Below are 22,948 nucleotides of genomic sequence, written 5' to 3'. Positions count from 1 at the left end.
CATGCACACGAAAGCTCATACCAAGAACTGACTTAGTTGGTCTTTAAGGTGCTACTGGAAGGAATTTGTTTTGTTTTGACTATGGCAGACCAACACGGCTACCTATCTGTAACTGATCCCAAGTTGTTATGGACTTGATAAGCTAATAGTTACACCTTGAACCTGGCCTGGTAGCAAATCAGCAACCTGTGCCGATCTCTGAGTACAGGAGTTAGTTCCCATCATCCCTGACCACTGGTCCTGTTAGCTAGGTATGATGGGAGCTGTAGTCCCAAAACATCTGGAGGGCCAAGTTTGGGGGTGCCTGAGTTAGATGCTGACAAAGCCTCACTCCTGGCAGTAGTCATGCCACAGCATTCTGCACTAACTGCAGCTTCCATATCCAGAATGAGGGATGCCCCACGTAGAGCGCATTGTGGTAATCCAGCCTTGAAGTAACCAGCGCACAAACTGCAACACATAATATTACATGGGATAAGTACTTGTACCTACGGGACCGCCTCTCCTGGTATGCCCCACGGAGGACCTTAAGGTCCATAAATAGCAACACTCAAGAGGTCCCAGACCCTAAGAAAGTCAGATTAGCCTCAACCAGAGCCAGGGCCATTTCAACACCGGCTCCAGCCTGGTGGAACACTCTGTCTCATGAGACCAGGGCCCTGTGGGATCTGATTTCTTTCTGCAGGGCCTGTAAGACAGAGTTGTTCCGCCTGGCCTTTGGCTTGGAATCAGCCTGATCCCCTCCCCCTCTTTCCTTTTCCTTCCCTGGCTTTTCTGGCCCACATAGGATCAGTCTGGATAGCTGGCCTTGGTGAAGATTTGACGTTTTCTCCCCTCAGTTTTTGATCTGGGCTTCCACTGAAATGAGGCTGCATTTTAAGTTGTATTTCAATCCTGTTTTTAAGTTGTATTTTAATCGATTGTTTTTATACCTGACGTTAGCCACCCTGAGCCCGGTCTTGGCCGGGGAGGGTGGGGTATAAAGAATTTATTATTATTATTATTTAATTTTTTTTATTATTATTACCCTTTTTGCCATCCCTAATCTTTATTCAGACCAAGAGAGAGGGAGCCTGTCAGTGTTGCAATGAGCTCCAGCAGCCACATGTTCAAACCTCGCCTTAAACATTTCTAATTTTCCCCCATAACTCTTTTGGCTGTGCATTGCTATGGAAAGCACAAGAAGCACATTGAAAACTATCAGAATGGTTTGCAAAGGAAGTTGCCCAGCAACTAACACTGTAAGACAAATGGTAAATTCTGTGCACAAATGACAACTGTGGGCCAAGCAGGCATTTTGGAATTGCTTCAGTTGTTGGCACACACCTCCCAAAATCAGCAAGGTCAGGGACAGAGACTCACCTTCTCTGGGACCATCTGTTCTTCTTGAACCTTGTTTTTTACTCCAGTGGTTCCAAGCATATAGCTGCCATTTGGCAGTCTCAAGCACTCTTTGCTGATAGGAACTATGCCAGTTACTGCACTATCTAGCCAGTTCATCTCCTATGGAATTTTGGGTGCATTCTGCTAAAAAGAAAATGAGAAACTTCTAAGCTTACCAGTGGTTTATAGTGGAAGGGTACGATCTGCAAATAGTCAAGCACCTCAACTTCTGTGCCCTGTTTGGTTTCTTGCCTCTCTGTCCTTGTGGTTGCCTAAGTCAGAGGCTGTGGGGGCTGGAGGAGCTTCCATCAGCTGTTCAGCAAGGTTTGGTTTATAGAGGAAAGAGCTTTGTGGTTATGCAAAATGAACAATTGCCACTTCTTCCTCTGGGACATGTGCTGCAAGAAGATCAAAGGAAAGGAGGAAATGTCTTAGTAGGTTTTGTTCCTTGAAAATACGTAAAAAGTAGTCCATGTACTTTGCAACTGCGTGCCTGCAATCTCCAGGATGTAGATGCATTTTGTCAATTGAGGTTTCAAATAGCTGTAAAACAGGGCTTGCAGCAGCAGCAGAAGAAGAAGAGTTTGGATTTGATATCCCGCCTTTCACTCCCTTTAAGGAGTCTCAAAGCGGCTAACATTCTCCTTTCCCTTCCTCCCCCACAACAAACACTCTGTGGGGTGAGTGGGGCTGAGAGACTTCAAGGAAGTGTAACTGGCCCAAGGTCACCCAGCAGCTGCATGTGGAGGAGCGGAGACGCGAACCCAGTTCCCCAGATTACGAGTCTACTGCTCTTAACCACTACACCACACTGGCTCTCAGCATAGCTGTGCATCTACTTCATTTGCATTCTTCCACTAGAATTACAAAGTTTTGGTTTTTCTTGCCTTTTTCACAATTAGGCCAGATGCAGAGAAAGCATGGTGGAGAGCTCCCCACCCCCAGTTAGTTTTTTTTTTAATGTCTTTTTTTACAAAGTCTATGGGGGGGGGGGAACTTGAGTGGAGTTAAAAAGTGTGTGTGTGTGTGTGTGTGTGTGTGTGTGTGTGTGTGTGAACACATACATAACTTTGTTTCAATGGGAAATAGCTTTGTGTCTGCATCTTTATTTATATTTTTTTATTAAATTTATATACCGCCCTTTATCTGCAGATCTCAGGTCCGTAAAGATACAAGATAAAAACACCAAATGCATAAAAAGAACAAGAACAAGAACAAGAACAAAGCAATAACCCCCTCCTCCCCGCACCCCCTCCTGCAAACACATTTAAAAGAATATAGGGTGTTAGTCTGAGGGTTTGTGGTAGTCCACCCACAACTGGAATCTAGCCACCGACAGCTATTTGTTTGTTTTTATATACTGCCCTATACCTAGAGGTCTCAGGGTGGTTTACAGAAAAAAATCACAATATATAAAATCAAAATCAAAATCAAAATAAGAACCATAACCCAATAGCATCCTCCAAAACAGAACCACATTTTAAAAGCGTATAGGATGTCAATCAGGTCAACCAACGACCTGGTTAAAAAGGAATGTTTTTGCCTGGCACCTAAAGGTGTATAATGAAGGCGCCAGGCAAACTTCCCTGGGGAGCCATTGCAGATAAGGCCCTGTTCTTGTATTGCCAGCCTCCGGACCTCTCAAGGAGGAGACACACGAAGGAGGGCCTCAGAAGATGATCTCAGGGTCTGGGTAGGTTCCTATGCAAAGAGGTGGTCCTTGAGGTATTGCGGTCCTGAACAGTTTAAAGCTTTATAGGTCAAAACCAGCACTATCTACTGGGGTTATGCAGAACTCATATGTTGTCCTAGGTAAATAAATCTTAAGAGTGGGATAAAATGTGTCAAGTAAATAAGGCATGCTGTTGGCCAGCCTGCTTAGTTTCAACACTCAGCCGAAATGACTCCTACATGCATGACACTACCTTGACTCTCATTGTTCAGCCTGTCAATGAAAAAGGTGTGGAATGAATGAATGAATGAATGAATGAAAAATACCTCTCCCTCCTCTCTGAGGAAAGCTTCCTTTCCTCTATTGTCTTGGTTACTGCTGACATTTATATTGTATGCTCTTTGGGGGCAGGGATCTGGCAACATTATTATTGTTGCTGTTGTTAATATTCTTATTTCTATCCTACAAGTTTGCCATTCTTTGCCAACAATGGAAAGGGAAAAACACCCTGAAATTTTATGAAAGCTCAAATATCCAGTTGAGTATTCAAACTGAACAAGCTTATGCAAAATAAGTAAATTGAAATGCATAATTTCCCCTGAGAACAGGATTTGGTTTTCTTTAAGGAGGATTTGCAGGGGTTTTTTTTCTTCCTCCCATTTATCTCTCCTGGTATGAACAGTGCTGATTATAATAATGAAGTCTAGGCCAGTGCTTAGGGAGGGAGTCATGGTGACCAGCACTGCTAGTGTGACTCCTAGCAGATTTCCTTTACACTAGCTATGAACCAGTGGATTGAGGCATCTGCCTTGTGGAGAGATCCACATTTGTCTCATATGACAGAAGTCTGTCATATGTCATTCTTTTATTTTAATTTTGGCTCTGCTAGCCCAGCTCCGAGCTTCTTAGCGAAATATTGAGCTTTAGGCTACCTGGACTTTAACCTTGTTCACCCAAGGATTCACTGGGTGGCACTGGGCCCATCTCAGTCATCTCATTCCATCTCCACCTACCCTAGATGCTTCCACAAATTAGGATTTTGTTTGTGATCCATCTCTCAGCCTTGCTGCACAGACAGATCAAACCGTTCCTTGAAAGGAGCCACACAGCAAACCTTCTGTCTTGTGTATCTGTGTGCGTGCAGAAAACCACATTCTGGAGGACGTCAACAAATGTGTGATTGCACTGCAAGAGGGAGATGTTGACACCCTGGACAGGACCGCAGGGGCAATCCGAGGCCGTGCAGCCAGGGTCATCCATATCATTAACGCCGAGATGGAAAACTACGAAGCTGGGGTTTACACGGAGAAGGTGCTAGAAGCGACAAAGCTGCTTTCCGAAACAGGTGAGTGCGGACAGCAAATGGCTCTTTTCTTTTTCTTTCCATTTAAGGACAATCAACAATCGGTTCTGTGACTTGTGGCAAACCTTGCATAGTGCTGCTTCCGACCCAGTCAACGCCACTACATGTTGAAGCATGTTTGATAGGTCTGAACCATGGGCAATCGGGCCTGGTCCCAGTGTTCAACCAAGTTGGGCACTCGCCATGACCCCAGGGTCTCAGAAAGGCCCATTACCAGCCAAACCTGGCTGTGCAAAGTTTCCTCACCAGGCCCCAGATGGCCATTTGGACAGTGGGTAGGTGCTGCTGCTTTTGAAGGGGAGCCAAGCTCAGCACCCATCACCTTAATTTACCCAGAATGCAGTGCCTTAGGGGCCTTTAGATTTATGAAGTTTATAAAATCGTAGAGCTTATAGGCTAGGACAATACATTTTGGGTAAATTAAGCTGGTGAACAGTCACCGTTGATGGAACTCCATCTTAAATCATATTAAAAAGCTTCACCCCCCTGCCTCCTCACCTCAAAGATGTTTCTCTGGGGACCCTGTAGGGAGGACAGTGAGTGGTATTGCTGTCATTGCTGTGGCGGCAGCAGCAGAAAAAAAGAATTGTGTGGGGTAGGATTGTGTATTGTGGGCCCCAGCAGCATCAATAAGCCCCCAGAAGTCTGGTACTGATCCTGTGTGCTATGTTCTCCATGGGTTTGGTATCTTGTTATGGAAATGGTTTGGGAAAGGTTAATACCACCCTTATTGATGAAGCCATACCTTTCTTCCTTGAACACAGCCTGAAAGCACCCACTTCCTGTACAATTCATGTTTCTTTCAGAGCAGCACGTGTGAAGTCAATATTTAGTGGATTCTTAGTTGAGTTGTGAGTTGCTGCTCTCAGGAAACTAGAGTTTCATGCACCTCATACATTTAGAGCATATGTCCCTACTGGTGGAGGAAGAGGGGGTGGGGGAGCGCACCACCCCCGGCACTACGATCCTGGTGGGGTGCCATCGCGGCTGCCCCCCATGCTGGGCGCCACGCCCCCGCAGGCGGCGTGCCATGCCCCCAGGATGTGTGCCACACTCCTGCGGGTGGCACGGCACACCCCCAGGACGTGTGTCACGCCCTTGTGGAGCGGCGCACCACACCCCTGGGATGCACGCCAGCCATGCCCCCGCCTGCTCTCCGCCACTGTATGTCCCCCCCCCCAAAAAAAAATACCCAGGAAACTGTAGTTTATCTCCCACAGAGCAACAGTACCAAGTACCCTTAACAAACTCTGGCTCCCCTGGTTCTCTGAGGAAAGCTGTGTGTTTTATAAATATAGTTGAAAACCACTGCTGTAAGATATCCTGACTGCACCTCTTTAATTGGCTGGTGCAGCTATGGGGAGTAGAGAACTATCCAACAGAGTCCCTTTCCGGGGTTGTGGACTACAACTCCCAGCACTCCTGACCAGTGCCAGATTTATGTATAAGCTAAACAAGCTATATCTTAGGGCCCCACTCTCTCCCCCAAAAAATTAAAGGGGGAAAAAAACTAGGTGTACATTTCCAAAATATAAGATAAAAAACAAATAAAATAAAACCTACATACAGCAACAGCGTTTTGTGTTGTGTAGGCTTCTATGATGTAAGTAAGCCTGCTAGTCTGCTCCCTAAAATATCACAGGTTTGCTCATTTCTATATATAGGGTGCCTACATTCTGTATGGACTAGTTGTAACAATTACTTTGATAAAATACATATTTTGTTATGTGCAAATGGCTTTAGATACTTATTAGGTCCTTAAATTACCATATAGCATATATTCAACACAAAAAAGTGACAATTTGTTGTTGACAAAGAACAGTTGGACATATAAAGGGCCCCATTACCTTCAGTAGCTTAGGGCCTCATCAAAACTAAATCTGGCCCTGCCCCTGAACATTGACCATGCTGGCTGGTATTGATGGGAGTTGTAGTCCAATAGCATCAGGAGGGCTTCATATTGTCCAGCTGTATCAATATCTCTCTCATTCATGTCAGGGGAAGGAGGCAGTCCCATAAGCCCACAGAGGTGTGAGCATGGAATCTCCTTTTCCATTGCAGGGTGCATATGCACCAGGATGTTCATAAAGCTGTGGATTAGGGCCTTTTAATTGCCTGTTAATAGCCAGTTAGCCCAGACAATGAAACCACCTAGAGGTGTGGACTGGTTTAAATTTATTTATTTATTTATTTAAAAGAACCACACAAACTGATGAAATGTGCAGCAGGTGTGGGTCTAAAATTTGCCAATGCAAATCCATTTGGGGATCACCAGCTAAGTATTCTCTCCATTTCCATTAGACCCTTCATTAATAAAAGGTGAGTGTTTGCTTAAAAAAATAAAAAATCATTTTGTATTCTGGCATGCTCAGTGTTCAGTAAAAAAAAAAGACATCTATAATTGCTAAAATTTCAGGTCCAGCATTATGCAAAATTTTGCCTATTTGCTTTTCATAAAACTAATTCACAATGATAAAAACACAATAAACCAAATCTGCAGCAGACACATTAAATGGTTCCATGGCATATTTAATGTGCTCTTTAATAAAGCGTGAATTATAATAAAGTACTAACAGCCCTGTAGTAAATGTGTATTTGGCCAAGCCCCCCTTTCAGGGTTTTTATGCAAAAAGAAAAAGGAAAAAGTTTAAAAGATCTAATTGCTGTGCTGTGCTGACATAGAGTGCCTAATTGCAGATGCCTGGTTTTTCCCCCAAAAAGTGCACGCTGTATTACATTGTTCATTTGCAAGATGACACAAGAGGGCTCTTTCCAGTATAGTTTGAGAAGTTCTTTTCATACAATTGCATCAAGATCCCTTTGGCATGATAATTTTCCCTGCGTGCGGAAGCGAGTGTGCACAGAAAGAATCCTGATAGAGCCACATACATGGTTGTAATCAGTGATGTTCTCGTTGTTTTGTAGTGTAGGTGGGACGAGGGAAGAGGCCAAAGGAGTGGAAGCTTCCTAGAATTTTGGCCAAATCTGCATACTCTAGATTCTGGGAATGATTTTAGCAGTTCTCCTGTTTAAACTGGAATTTGGGAGCAGGGGAATGCAAAGCAGAGGAACCATAAAGAGGGGAATTATCTCATTCCCAGTACAGAGGGGAGCAAGTAGCACAGTGAATGTAGAAGGTCCCAGAGTCAATCCCTTGCATCTCCATGTAGGACAGGCCATTCTACAATGCTGGACACCTGCTGTCAGTCAGTGTAGCCAATACTGAGATTGATGGAGCAATGGGTTGACCCACTGGAAGGCAGATTCTTATGCTCCATACTAAATCAGTTGAAGTGAGTCTAAGTATATATTTATATTTGTATCTATATATCATCTATATCTGTATCATCTAAATCCATACCTATATCTATTCCAACACCTCCTGTATTGAGAAGTTTTAAACATTTGACTTTCGATGATGTTTTTATATTTTGTTGGGAGCTGCTCAGAGTGGCTGGGGAAACCCATCTAGGGTATAAATAATAAAATTATTATTATTATTATTATTATTATTATTATTATTATTATTATTATTATTATCCCCTGCTCTCCTTTCTCTCTTTGCAACACTACAGCTGTGTCTGAGCCTTTCGCAATTTGTAACCTCTCTATTTGTTCCATAATTACTTTCTTCTCTGGCCTAGCTCTCATGAACAGCATATTAGGAGGCAAAAATGGTTATAGGTGCACTCTGTTAGGTGGGAACTCCTATGCTGGATTTCATTGTTAATTGTCTTCCTGTGGAGGAGCACTCAACTGTGTGAATCCCCACTTGCAACCTGAAATGGTACAGTCTGGAAGCAAATTCACTTCCTCATCCGCTGTCCGTGAGGATGATCCCAGGTCTCTCTCACTGCACCACTGCCTCACAAGTACCCACTCCTTATTCACTCTGTGTGTTTCCTTTCCTTTATTTGTCAGCCTCCCCTCCTTGGTCTCTGTACTCCATTACTGAGCATTATGAGCAATTGACTATTCATTTGCTACAGTCTTCCATTATGGGACTCCTAAGAACATAGGAAAAGCCTGCTAATTCAGACCAATGACCCATCATGTCCCACATCCTTTTCTCACAGTGGCCAACCAGGTCCCTGAGGAGAACCTGTGGGCAAGATTCGAGCACAAGAGTACTCTCCCCTCCTGTAGTTTCCAGCAACTGGTATTCAGAAGCATTGCTGCCTCCAACCATGGAGGCAGTGCTTAGCCATAGTGGCTAGTAGCCAGCAAGAGCCTTCACAGCAGAGTGCATGGGGTTCCCAGGCAGTGCCCCATCCAGGCATTGACCGGATCCCAGAGCTCCTTAGTTTCAGCAAGGTTGGTACATCTGTCTCCATACCACATCCTTGAGACCACACCACTGAAGGACCCTGAGAGGTAAGACGGTCATCCACCATGGCTGATTGGAAGGCTGGCTGCAAGGGGCTGGAAAACCAGGAAGGTATATTACTCTGCCTAATGGTAGGGCCAGCTGTCTTCTCCACCCCATTTGCTCCTCGGCAAGCAAGCTATCCCTGTCAACTTCCCGGTCACGTAGTAAGACATGTCTGTAGTTAAATAACTCTGATATAACTCTAGCTTTCTATGAAGGTAATTTACCATAAATCAAATCACATTTCCGTAATTTGTGCATTCTTATCGCTAATATTCACTTTGCCACATATATATATTCATGGTAAACTAATGACTCTTGATGCTGGGAGAATGCAGATAAATAAGTTGTTGCTGTTGCACAAGGCCAGATTCGGCTCTAGATGCTTAAACATCCTATTGTATTTGACCCGCATGTGGGTGAGACCATTTTGTACTCCATTTGCTTCCCCACTTTTTCTTTAATTGAACATTTATTCATTTTCAAATGAGGAGCTTTGCAAGATCTAGAGGGGAACAAATTTGAATGATAATAGAAAAGGGGAAACTGGGCACAGCCCTCTCTCATAATTATTATTTACACTTTCGCAGATCTCTTCAAGGAAAGCATCTGGGTGCTGAGCTGGAAAAATCCGCACAGCCTTGCAAAGTGCTATTTTTCCCCAGCTGTTTTTCTGGGGTTAGGCTAGGGTGTATTTTTTTCTCCTTCTCATTTGTGGAGGCATCCATGCTAAGGATATATATGGAGGAAAATAAATTCCTACCGCAGGGCAGGATAGCCTGAGTTCAAAGAACTCCAGATTTAACTAAAACCCTGAAATGAGAGCTGGGTTACATGTTACCGGTACATTGATCACATCAAAAGCCGCCCCAAGTAAACAGGCTGTCATTTCACAAGAGGAGATTGACAGCCAGTAAACTGGGGCCAATGGTCCCCTTTCCCTGCCCAGTGTTTATCTCGGCTTATCCCAGGTCTCCTTTAGCAACTAATTTTCCCTGCTCCTCCCCTCCACCCCACCCCACCTAGGGACACTTAGCAGCTAAAGGAGAGATGAGATCACTGAAGATAACAGAATGGGCAAGAAGCCAAACAGTTCTGTGATCCCTGCCATCCTGGTATTGTCAGAATTTCCAGTAGCCTGAGTCTGGCTTACTCACCACCGTTATTTTATTATTTGTACCCGCCCATCTGACTGGGTTGCCTCAGCCCCTCTGGGGGGCTTCCAACATATACAAAAACAACTCCTGAACTGCCTCTCCTGATTCAAATGGAACAGAGAGGCAGACCTACCATATTTTTCGCCCTATAGGACACACTTTTCCCCCTCCAAAAATGAAGGGGAAATCTGTGTGCGTCCTATGGGGCCAATGCAGGCTTTCGCTGAAGCTTGGCCACAAGCTCGGGGGACAGCGGGGAGGCAGAGCGCCACCATCCTGCTGTTTCCCGAACTGGTTTGGATTCCCCGACCTGTTTTTTTTTGGGGGGGAATAAAGGGGGGAAATCCTTTATCCCCCCCCCCAAAAAAACCTAGATGCGTCCTATGGGCTGGTGCATCCTATGGGACGAAAAATACAGTAGGTGTCATCAGCATGCAGACCCTCGCGCCAAACCCTGATGACCTCTTCTCACAATTTCATATAGTTGTTGAAGAGCATAGGGAACAAGAATGATCCTGCAGCACACCACACATCAGTTCCCATAGTTTTGAGCAGAAGTCCCCCATTGCTACCTTCTGGAAACAACCTCGGAGGAAGAAGCAGAACCAGGGCATGGCAATGACTCTCATTCTTACCCTCAGTGCCACTCAGTGCCACGGTCAGTGATGCTGAATGCCACAGAGATGTCAAGGAGACTCAATGGAGCTGCAGTCCCTCCATCCCTTTCCTAACAAAAATAATCAACCAGGGCATCTAAGGATCTTAAACTGGATTGAAATAGCACCAGGAGAGTTCTTATCTGAATTCGCAAAGATTGATTTCCCTAGTCAAGAGAGACATATCAAGGAAAAGCCAGGGTTACTCAAGACGTTCCAGACAAGTGGAGAAACGGGAAGCATGATTGACTTATGCTCAAGATTGCACCAGCAGGGTAGGGCCACAGGAATATGCTCCTGGCAGCAGTGGTGATGTCAGTTACCAGGAGGAGCAAAGTTGGGGCTTCACAAGAACACTAGTAGTAGCAATGGATTGACTCTGCTAGTGCATCTCCACCCCCTCCAGCCTCCCCGCTGCCTTGTTCTTCTTGTAAATGACAATGACTTTGCAGCTGAGAGGCTATTGCTGTAGCTGCTGCTTACCAGGAAAGCCATTCCTGACTGTATCAGCCAAAATCTCAAAAAAGATTAAAATTTATCTATCACCAATTGTCAAAAGGCCACAGGGCAGTTAAAGTAACATAACTGCATAACATGAGATCAACTCAATGCAAACAAGCAATACGGTTATATAAAGCATAATACTTCCTTCTGAATAATAAGGGAGGGGGGAGCCAAAAGGGTGTCTCTCTTCTCGCCTCTCTGCTTGCTTGAAATGTCTGAAGCACCTCTGGGGTTCCCTTTATGGGGCAGGGGAGGGCCATGCTATAGCTCCTCCCCTCAAGACCTCACCCCCTCTGATGAAGAAAGAGAAAGTTGTGTGACTGCTAGGCAGAAAGGGGGTTGCATAGGAATGGAACTGTAAGATGAAAAGGATGCAAATGTGTAACTGAATACTATTTAGGAGGCTTTTTTGTTTTTAAGATTAGGAAAACATCACTAGATTGGGGAGATGTGTAGTCGGAGGAAGAAAGCAGAGGTAAATAGAATCAAGACAGTTAAAACATGCCTCTTGAAAAGTGCCTTTTCTTTTCATCTTCAAAATTTGTGGGTTCCCTCCCTCCCCATAATTTGTTTATATCCTTTCTGTGTTTAGTGGAATATTTGGGATTTCTCCCTCTCCGATCCCTGCCCAATAACATAATGGAAGCCACTGCATGTGTTCTTGGACTGTCTATAGCCTCAGCTGATCCATCCCTGTTCCCCAGTGTCTCTGGCATCAACATTAGTGACTGTTCACACGCTGCAGATAAAACTTCCTTAAAGTGCTCTTGTCTCATTACAGTCCCCCTTTAAAAAAATAATGCACGGCACTTGATTACCGCTTTATGCCAGCCATAAAACCGCAAAGATGCATAAACTCAAATATTTGTGCATTTCAGTGAGACTAAATTGCATCCTCTTAATGAGACAGAATAGAACTCTTAAGATATTCTGACATCTCTTGAATTTCCCCTCCTATAATTATACACAATGCCAGTTTTCTTTCAACCCCAGCTTAAATGATTAGAATTGCAGGCTACATGTTAGGTGGACCTGGCTTTGTGCTCTTAAATTTCCATTTATTCAGATGTATGCCACTCATATTAATAGTGAATGGTTCCGCCTGTCAATTTTTGTCATGGTCTGCTGGGCAATAAAGCAGCTAATTTGCTACTGTGTTCCCCCTTCCCCAAAAGTCAGCCACTTCTATTTAACATACAGCAACGTGTAGCATCACTGTTATAATTTCTATAGCTGTAAAACAGAGTTGATATATCTTGGACTTTACAAATCCTAAATGTGCTTCTCTAGCCAACATTCAGAGAGGCTCGTGAAACTAAGGCCCAATGTCTTTATGCTACTGCTGTAGCAGAAGAGGAAGGGAAAACTGGGGAAATTAGCCTCATAAGAGATAGCAATGAAGGTTGGGGTGAACCAGGCAACATCTTCAACTTCCTGTATAACTCACCTGAGAGGGAAAGTGCAAGGAATGATTCAAACCCCTTAAACTTTCCTTTCTTGTTGGGGCTGCCTGTGGGATGGAGTCTTAAGGATTCTGATCCAGTTGAGTCAGGCTACAAATATGATCAGGCTAATGGATAGCTGGGCTCCAAGATCTCAACTGATCGGATGTGACACAATCAAAAGGGATGGAAAGGTTGTCAAAAAATCATCTGTGCAAATCGTCAGTGCCCACCGCATCAGTTTTGCAACACATCGAACATACGCTGACAAGCAAGTGGAACATTTTTTGAGATGCAGCTGCAAAAAAAAAAAAAAAGCTAGTGCTGTTTTAGTCTTCATCAACAGAAGTCTAGTGTCCAGGTCAAGGAAAGTAATAGTCCCATTCTATTCTGCCTTGGTCAGACCACACCTGGAATACCGTGTCCATTTTGGGCCCCACAATTTAAGAAGGATGTTGACAAGCTGGAATGTGTGCAGAGGAGGGCAACCAAGATGATCAAGGGTCTGGAAACCAAGCCTGATGAGGAACGGTTGAGGGAAATGAAGAGAAGCTGCAGCAGGGAGATCACACAGGGCTCTGCAAGCTCTTGTGAGAGATCTCTGTAACACTTGTGTTCCCGCTTCTCCTCGCTTCTCCAGTATTGGCAGTGGCAGTAGACAGGCAAATTAGTGGGATCTGCCACCTTAGGATCCCAGCAGGATGCCACTGCCAGAGGCAAATGCCTCAGTTGGCCTAGTGTTAAGGCTGGCTCTGCTTATCTTTTTTTTTTTTTCATATGTGATTTATTAATTTGATGAATTCCAACCTAAAAAATCACCCAGCCTAGCAACTTCCTACGTCATTTAATGCCTCATTGTGGAAGACCATTGTGTTAGTGAATGTAGTTATTCAGTAGGCCCCTAGTGCAATCCAAAGACACACGTAGCTGAGAGACTTAATTCTGTGCAAGGTGGAATGACAATGGCAAAATCCCCATTCAAAATGGCGTTGATTATCTTAAGAGAGGGATAAATCAGCATGCATTCTGAAAGGTTAAATCATGCTTCTCTTAACAGCCAGAATTGTTGTAATGAAAGTGTGCTTTGCAAAGGAAGAAGAAAAAAATAACAGTACAGTGCCATACAAAGTAGGAATGTGTGGGCATAATTGAATATGTTTCAAAAGATTTTCCACATAGTCTGTCACGAGTTTATTTTTGGAAAACCTCTGATGAAAGGTAAAATATATAAATACAAAAACACCTTTGATGGATTAAGTCCTGGTTAAAGAGATAGGGAACCAAATATAAATCAAGCAGGAGAGGATTTATCCTGCAAGAGCCTAGAGATTGGTAATACGGCTAGCATTGTGTGCTGCAATTAATTAACAGGCACAGAGCAAAGAAGACGAATTCATCAAAAGACAATACATCCTGGGATACAATTAACAGAAATGGCTTTTAGAATGGCTGCAATACAAGGTCAAAGAGCAGTTACTAGCCTACCCTGTTTTAATAGCAGTGCTTTGTATCTGCTTTGTCTCATATGCCAGCTTCAGCCATATCCAGATAATCACCAGTTGGCCAATGTATTATTATTATTAATTTTTTATTGGTTTTACATATATTCGCATTACGTAACACCATATCCTCTTATTTTATCTCTTTGGCTCAACTGAGCCTAACGGCTTCCCTCCCTCCCATCTAATGGTTTACAAAATTAAACTTTGCATCTTTACATTTTGCTTCGTTTCCTTTCCTTGTTATATCATTACCTAAAATATTACATTACGCAACCCGAATAGGTAGCAATTTCACCTTACAAATCTTCAGATAACCCTGCTAATGAAGTTAATTGCTTACAGTTGTCTTTCAAATATAATATAAATTTGTTCCAGTCCTTTTGGAATGCTTGGTCTCGCTGGTTCTGGATTTTTCCCGTCAGTTTCGCCAGTTCTGCAAAGTCCAACAGCTTCATCTGCCACTCTTCTTCTGTTGGGAACCCCTGTTGTTTCAATCTTTGGGCTAACAAAATTCTTGCTGCTGTTGTTGCATATAAGAACAATTTTTTATCTTGTCTCGGTATCTCTCTACCCACTATCCCCAATAAAAAAAGCTTCTGGTTTTTTAACAAAAGTGTTTTAAAACATTTTCTTTAGCTCATTATATATCATTTCCCAGAAAGCTTTCCTCAGCATGGGTCCTTCGTTTCTTTGTTAACTGCATATTGTATGACATTTAACTCATCATTATCTATAATCTTTGTAGCATATGGCATTGCAGAAGTTAATCAAAGTGTGTCAAAGATTTTGTATGGGAACAGTGTTCTTTTAAATATAATATGTATATATCCCATTCTTTGTTAAACTTTTGGTTTGTCTGGTCCCTAATTTTTCCTGTCAATTGTACATGGTCAAATAATTTCACCTTGCCATTCCATTTTAGTTGGTATTTTATCTCCCTTCCACCATTTGGCTATCAGCATTCTCGAGGCAGTTGGCCAATGTAGACCATGCAGCGCTAACATTGAGACCAGTTGCTGCAATACACTTTATTTGGTCCTGCCTTTGAGCCTGGTCCTAAAGTGCCAGCTGTTTCAGGATGCAGGGGCTAGACTGCTGATGGGAGCAGACAGAAAACAGCATATGACAACATTGTCTTCACTGGCCGCCCATGCAGCATACCTTAGGGGCAGCCTGACTCCTTGTATCCCAGATTAAGCATCATGAGTTGTCTCATGTTTCCGAGGTCCAAATCCATTCAGTTATAAGTTGAGCATTTTTTGTCTCTGGCCCCATTCTGTGGAACCCTCTTCCAGCAGAAATTCAGTAGACATTCTCACTTTTGACTTTTAGGCATCTTTTGAAGACCCTTTTACTGTGGCAGGCCTTATCCACTGCTTATTTTTGATTAGCCATTCAAGTTTATCTGCATTTTTTGGACTATATAATAGGATTTTAAGATTGCTGTTATGCTGCAGCTGGCTTATCACTACGTAAGGAAACGCTGCATGCATTTACAACTCAAATTACAATATTTATTTATTTATAGTGATTTATCTATCAGAGTATTTAGAAAGCACCAGTTCGTATCATCTATCTATCTATCTATCATCTATCTATCTATCTATCATCTATCTATCTATCTATCTATCTATCTATCTATCTATCTATCTATCTATCATCTATCTATCTATCTATATCTGTTGTATAATAAAATCATTAAAACACCATAAAATCATAAAATACAAATGACCCACATCAAATCAAATTAATTCTCTAAAAAACCAAAGATGTTTTCAGCAGGCGGCATATCAGAATTTGTAGGTTCCTGTCTGATTTCAGTAGGAACAGTGTTCCATATTACTGGTGCCACCATGCTAAAAGCTTTGGTGCATTATTTTATTTATAAGAATATGTATAAATAATATAGTTAAAGAATGAATAGTTGTTCAGCTCAAAATAAAGCACATAAAACAGAGACGGGGGAGGGGGAGATATAATGAGGGAGAGGAAAAGGGCACAGGAAAGTTAGATCTCTCAGGCTCATTCCTGCAGGATCAGGCCAGATGTACATTTTGCAGAGTCAAGATTAAGAGTGAAGAGCCAGTGACAAAGTGCGAGCAGGAAAAAGACTCGCTTTTAAGGCTTATGCTCCAGTGTAAGAGCCGTCAGGTCTGACAAGCTGTATCTAGTGCAAGACGAAAACTTGGTCTGTGGCCAAAGTGCTTGCTCTGTCAGCCAGTGAGTCAAGGAAGAAGCATGGATACTGGCACAATACATGAACCACATCAGATCTGGAGGAGGGGACTGTCTTACAAGGTGTTTCTGTTGACAAATCACTCCGTTTCTGCCCTTGTCCCTATACAGTGCTACCTTGGTTCTCAAACAATTTGGGACCCAAACACTGCAAACCCAGATGTAAGTGTTCCAGGTTTGCGAACTCTTTTCGGAAGCTGAACGTGCTCCGTTTTGAGTGTTATGCTTCCGATTTGAGTGCCACACTTCCATTTTGAGTGTTACACTGAGGTCTGTCTGTTTTTGCTATTTATTTTGTATTTTTGTCTTTGCGACTCTCGTTTTTTGTTTTTGTGACTGTGTGGAAGAACCCAGATCAGCTACTGATTGATTGATTGATTGATTGATTGTGTGACTGCAGTACACTCTTTATAGCTTTCATTTTATGGATCAGTGGTCTTGTTAGATAGTAAAATTCATGTTAAATTGCTGTTTTAGGGTTTTTTAAAAAAAATCCATTTTGCATTACTTTCTGTGGGAAACTGCGCCTTGGTTTTGGAACGCTTTGGTTTTGGAATGGACTTCCGGAATGGATTAAGTTTGAGAACCAAGGTACCTCTGTACAGTATAACTCAGGGATGGGGAATGTCAGACTTCTGGGTCAAATGTGGCCTTCAGGCTTCTCCATTCAGCCTTGGCACTCTCCCCATACCATACCTCCTCCCTAGCTACACATCTTCCCAGGCCACACCCATTTCTGGCTCTGCTTTGCATCCTCTTTGAGTGCTTGTGCCTGGCTGGAATGTGTACTTGAACTTTGATAATGCTTCTCATTGGCCATAATGGAGGAAAACATATGCACGTGTTTGCAACTGGCAACAAAAATAACATTCAGGTTTGTTGCTCTGCCCCCATCTGTCTCTGGCCCTACTGACCATGGAGGGTTATCCAGAATGAAATGTGGCCTTTGTGGAACCTCAAAATTATTATTATTATTATTATTATTATTATTATTATTATTATTACCCCACTCATCTGGCTTGGTTTCCCTATCCCTGGTGCTACATTTTTACACCGTTTTGAAAACTCATGCAAATTATTATCAAAATGGGGAGCATCTTTTACATGGCATAATTGTTTTTTGTGAAGTGCACCCTCTTCCCTGTTTCAGCTCAGCCCTGATATGGTTGATAATTCCATAGCTAATAAAATATAAGCTGGGAACAAAAATTTGCTCTGAGATCCCTTATGAGCTTCATTGTGGATCAAGGATTTGAACCTGGACCTTGCAGTGTGAGGCTTAGCAGGAGTTTCCAGCATGGTTTGACTTTAGGATGCTTTCAGGACTTATTTTGAAGTGAGATTTGATATTTGCAAAGATTGCTTTTTGAAATAATCCTGCAGGCACATATCCTTGGAGGAAATATGAACTTGTAGGCTTGTATGTAAGATTTCTGGTGATATTCCCATGAGCCGGAGAGTGGAGGAGTAAGGATTATAAATGGAGTGGATGGGGAAGAGATTCTAAACAAGGAGAGGTGCAACAAACTGAGGCTATTTATTCTGGGAAAAGGCGAATAAGAAGAAAACCCGGGAGAGGGACACAGGGGCACAACATGTGTGAACATTTGCATATGCCTTTGTTATTGTTCAGATTCTCCCTGAAAACTCTGAAGGTCTAAACTGACTCTTCAAAACAAGGAGCAAACAAGGAATTTGTCTCCAGATGCTTCAGCGCTAAGTTTGAAAAGTGCACTGAAAGTTGATGACATTCACAACACATCTCTCAATCACTGCCTTTTAAGTGTCTGTGCAATTTATATACTACACACACAAACAAAATCTTTTTACAGAAGCATGCAAACACAGAGAAACAATTTGCCTTGCAGATCGGTGAGACTCCATTTTGAAGGCCAAGCTAGGAATGTAAAGCTCTTGGATGCCACACAGAAGTATATCAATTGCTAGTTTGCCAGTCTCCTACTAAGGCATTTCCACAGGAGTTCAAGCAGATGATTCAAAATATACCTGGTTTAGAGTATAATTCTATGTTTCTAGGCTAATCTGTGCCCCCGCCCAGATGATGATGGATTCCAGTGTCCATCAGTCCCAGCCAGCTGGACCAGTGCTCAAGGATGACAGGACTTGTATACAGTCCAACGAAATCTGGAGAGCACTAGGTTGAGCCTGGATAGCTCAGTCGGTTAGACCATGGTGCTGATAACACCAAGGTTGCAGGTTCGATCCCTGTATGGACCAGCTGCATATTCCTGCATTGCAGGCGGTTGGACTAGATGATCCTCAGGGTCCCTTCCAACTCTACAGTTCTATGATTCTATGATTCTATGATCCATCCCAGTTCTAGGCATTCTTAATCTAAACCCTGCATATTGTCAAACTAGTCAAAAGTGCACACTTGATTCTTCCTTTGCATCCCCGACTTGAATTCAAGTAAGGGATATTTTCCCTTTGCAAAGTGTGTTCTCCCTCATGGAGAGCACAGGTTGCAGGCGGGGCTGACAAGACACCTCACTGTTACTAGGCAAATGGTTTGGCCATCCTTTAAGCAGGGGCGGGCTGTTACTGGGGAAATCTAGATGTTGCCATTTGTTGATTGACAGCCCTATTTGTTAAATACAATGCTCGCAGTGAGGAACTTCCTCTTTTCGCTGTTTACTTTGGATCACCCGCCCTCCCTTCCCTAATTTTAGGCTGTTTGCTTGACCTTGCTATGCCTGTCATGGGGTCGTCTGCTTTGGGGCAGGGGCCTGCTAGGAATTTTGTCCATTTGGCTGATTAGTGTGTGCCACTTGGTTTTTGCCTACTGCGTAGCAAATCGTCACAACTTGTAAGGTTTGCGGTTAGGCATTGGTCTTGGAATTGGTTGGTGGAGGGGTATGGATTCGGCTGTGCCTGCCCCTCCAAAATGCTGGTGGTGGTGGAGGGGTATGGATTTGGCTGTGCCTGCCCCTCCAAAATCCTCCTCCTGCTGCTGCTTCAAGAGTTTTCTGTTAAAGGAACCCAGGGGCTCCCCATGCTTTTGTCCGAAACCCCCTGGCAAGGGGCTAGGGCCACACAAGCCCCTGGGAGTATTCTGGGGAGAGGTGAGGCATGGTTCCCAGTCCCGTCTCTCTCCCCAGGTGACTTACCCTTGCTGACTTCGCAGGGGGTGCGAATGTCAGAGCTGTCCCCGTGCGGGGGCAGTTAGTGCTACCAATGCCTAAGCAACCACTCACATTGCTGTGATTTGAATAAAGTTGTTGCCAAAATTATGCCAAAAACCTTAAACAAAAATTAAGTGTCAATTGTGTTTTTCTTTGGGGCGGGGGTGTCTTGGGGACCTCGACGCGCAACCCCAATGCAAAGGACAAAATGTTCCTTTGCAGCCATGGCTTGAATTCAATCTGAATTGCAAAGGAAGGATTCGGTGTGCATTTAAGAATGTTCTCCTAGCCCTTTCCTTTGAGGCTGGCTCACTTGATGTCAGGTGATTGACAGATGAGCAGCCCCAACCTCACTGCTCCTACACCCGTCCCCCCCTCCCCTCCATCTCCCGGTAAGCAGCAATGAGACAACCCACCAGAGATCAGATTAGCGCCACCGCCCCATCATGCCCCCTCTAGTGGCTGCTAACTATCCTCCATTAATTTCTATAATCCTCTTTCAAAGCCATCTAGGATAATGAACAACACCATATCCTACAGCAGTAAATTCTGCAATTCACAGTTAATTGCAGTTAATTATGCCTTGTGCGCCGAAGTGTTTTATTTTCTTTATCCTGAATCAATTGACGGTGAATGTTTCCAGGTGATCCTCAGTTAACTGACGAGAGAGGCAGAAAAATGAAACATAAACATAATATCTGGTCCAACGTACCTGTTGGAGGATTACAGAAACCACTGGAATTTCTGGCAAAGCACTGTTGCCCAAATCGAACCAGGACATATCTACCAAATTGCTAATGTGAAAACTGCTGAAATAGCTAACTCTCATGGGACTGTATTTATAGTGAAATTTGTTGAATCCCAGAAGGACTTGTATTTCAATTTCCAATTGGCAACCTTTGGAATATTTGTGATATATATGTGGATATTGAATACATACTAGATTAATTGCCAGTGCCAAATCATGTAATACTGTTATGGCACTACTGTTAAAAGCATGCTTTCTTTTAATTATGCCCATAACAATCAGGTTCAAAATGTTGGAAATTAGCCACACAAAGCCTTTTATATCAGATTTAAATGTAATAAAACTTGCATGAAATATTTAGAATCCTCTGGCATGGAATTTACCGTCCTCATAGAATGAGACTTTGCCAAACACTCCAAGCTAAATAAAATGTCGTGTTTAATTCTTCATTTTCCCCATTATAATTCAGAAACGAAGGCAAACCCCCCCCCCCCATAAAAGAACTCTGTGGTCTTGATAACCAGTTGGGTCATTTTCAGTTTCAAATAATTACATTTCCATGTGGGCAGTGTTGTGTTGCCAGAGATGAATTTTTTCCTCTTTGGAAAGTGCCAGTTGGAGCAGAAAAAAATTCATTCTGAATTAATACAAATAGCTCTGAAATCTGTTGTTGCTTGTGTGCTAGTTTCCCTTCAACATGATTTGTATTGTCTTGGATTTGGGTTTTTCCATTTACCTTTGGGCGTTTCTTTTGATCATATCTATATTATTGCCATTAATAAATATATTTATCAATTGCCTCATGCTGTAAGCAAGCCTCTGGATGATGTACAATGACATAAAAAGCAAAAGCAAACAATTTAAAAACACAGCAAAATACAAACTGTTCAGAATAAAACTAACCTGCCTTTGCAGAAAGGACAAGTAGAATGATTAACTCAATCATCACAGTCATATAAAATCCATGGTTGAATCCGACTAAGGCCTGCTACAGTCCATAGAATATTGCAATGGGTCTCCTTTGCGTAGAGCTTAAGCCAAATGCAACTCTAAAAACTCCACTGTGAAGGCTCAAACTCACCCAACTGGTGAAACAGACTAAAATTAGATGTTATTAAAATATCATTAAAGTGTTCTAAGAGGTGTTAAAAATCTTGGCAGAAAAAGGAGGTTTTTCTTTCAGCACCCAAAAAACACTGTGGTAGGCAAGCCTCTTTTTAGGGTCCTCATTCCACTGGCTAGTAGTTAAGAGGGGGTGTGATATAAATAGCAATATGATGGAGCACTTTCCTCGGGGTTGTAGCCCATAATAGTCCTACTCAGAGTGGACCCATTGCAAGGACTGACTGTTGCTGACTGTTGTTTGGTTTCAATGAGTCTTCTCTGCATTTAGTTGGCTACAGCCCCATATCTTTCATGGACACTTTTAATTTGTGGTGTAAAAAGTTCCAAATTATGTATATTGTCTCTTTTAAACATTGTGTACTTAAATGTCAGTTAGATCAATTTATGCATATATATATATATATATATATATATGGTGCCAAACAGAATAAATTGGCCACATCACTGTGATCACCTGTGAGCTCCTGTTGTTCGGTCCCAGCTCCTGCCCACCTAGCAGTTCAAAAGCACATCAGGTGCAAGCAGAGAAATAGGTACCACTCCGGTGAGAAGGTTAACTGCTCTGGTTCGCCAGAAGCAGCTTAGTCATGCTGGCCACATGACCCGGAAGTGTCTGTGGACAAACGCTGGCTCCCTCAGCCTATAGAGCGAGATGAGCACGCCTGAGACGTCCACGACTGGACCTAATGGTCAGGGGAACCTTTACCTTTTAAGGCTTGTAGGGTAGTGGCACTAGTGACTCAAGTCTCGGTCATTTTCCTATTTGTTTTTTTCTTTTCTTTAAATGAATTGGTAGAACACTCAGTGGCAAAGCACCCTTCTATATTATCATAAAATCAAATATACAATTTGTTCTGTGTTTTATGGCTTTAATGATTTCATTGTACATGACCGTTGCATGTTGATGAAACTGCCATTTGTAAATACTCAAATAAAGAAATGAAGGAGGGGAATATATTCAGATTAAACCCTTTTTGGAGGGGGCGGGCGGGTGTTTCAAATGCTGGTTTTCAGGCCCTGCATCGTTTCAAGTTGTTGCACTGCATAGAACGTAGAAGCATTTAAAGTGCACATTTTCCCATGCATATTTCCAGGGTGCCGGCAGAGCTCTCACGCTGCATCAAGTAAATAATCCCTTTAAAATATTCAGTGCTTTAGTCTCTTATTGCTGTGCCTTGGGCTGCAATTTCCTTGGTCTTCTGCATATGGCCGAACTAGAAGGCCATAAAGCACATGGGGCCATAAAACATGTGGAACTTGCCCCTCCCCAAACGGTTTCTGCTCTGCTCTTTGATTTCAATGAATCTTCAGTGCTTGGATCAAAGCTAATGTTAGACCAAAAGTGCCTGTTGTGGCTGGTTGCTGTATCTGGAGAACAGAAGGTTAATGGGGCCACGAGGGAAGAGAAATGATACGTGGTCCACGGTTACTATACATATTAAAATAAAACAAAAATGGAAGGGGGTATAACCCAGAATGTGAAGTTACAAGATAGTTAGTTGCCTTGCTGTTTAGTGGTTGTACGCCAGTCTGATACATGCATTGAAAAACAAAGTAGGCTAAGTCTAGAATGGCCCCACCCCACACTGAGAAAGGCAGTCCCCCACTTTTGGGGGTGTAAAAAATGTGGGTGGGTGAGTTCAGGACCA

The 22,948-nt window shown here is 43.0% G+C and overlaps 1 protein-coding gene across 4 annotated transcripts in view; it reads left to right on the top strand.

Annotated features, from left to right (window-relative positions):
* The window catches only part of CTNNA2 (catenin alpha 2), a 536,832-nt gene that overhangs the window by 444,820 nt on the left and 69,064 nt on the right, over positions 1-22,948 (top strand). For all 4 annotated transcript variants that reach the window (XM_081876762.1, XM_081876760.1, XM_081876761.1 and 1 more), the window contains one exon: positions 4,200-4,400. In XM_081876762.1, coding sequence (XP_081732888.1) covers positions 4,200-4,400 — 201 coding nt within the window. The remainder of the gene's footprint in view (positions 1-4,199; positions 4,401-22,948) is intronic.

The sequence above is a fragment of the Podarcis erhardii genome (assembly GCF_964252035.2).
Source record: "Podarcis erhardii genome assembly, chromosome: 9".
In the NCBI taxonomy this organism is placed as follows: domain Eukaryota; kingdom Metazoa; phylum Chordata; class Lepidosauria; order Squamata; family Lacertidae; genus Podarcis; species Podarcis erhardii.
This window is presented reverse-complemented; position numbering and strand designations above follow the sequence as displayed.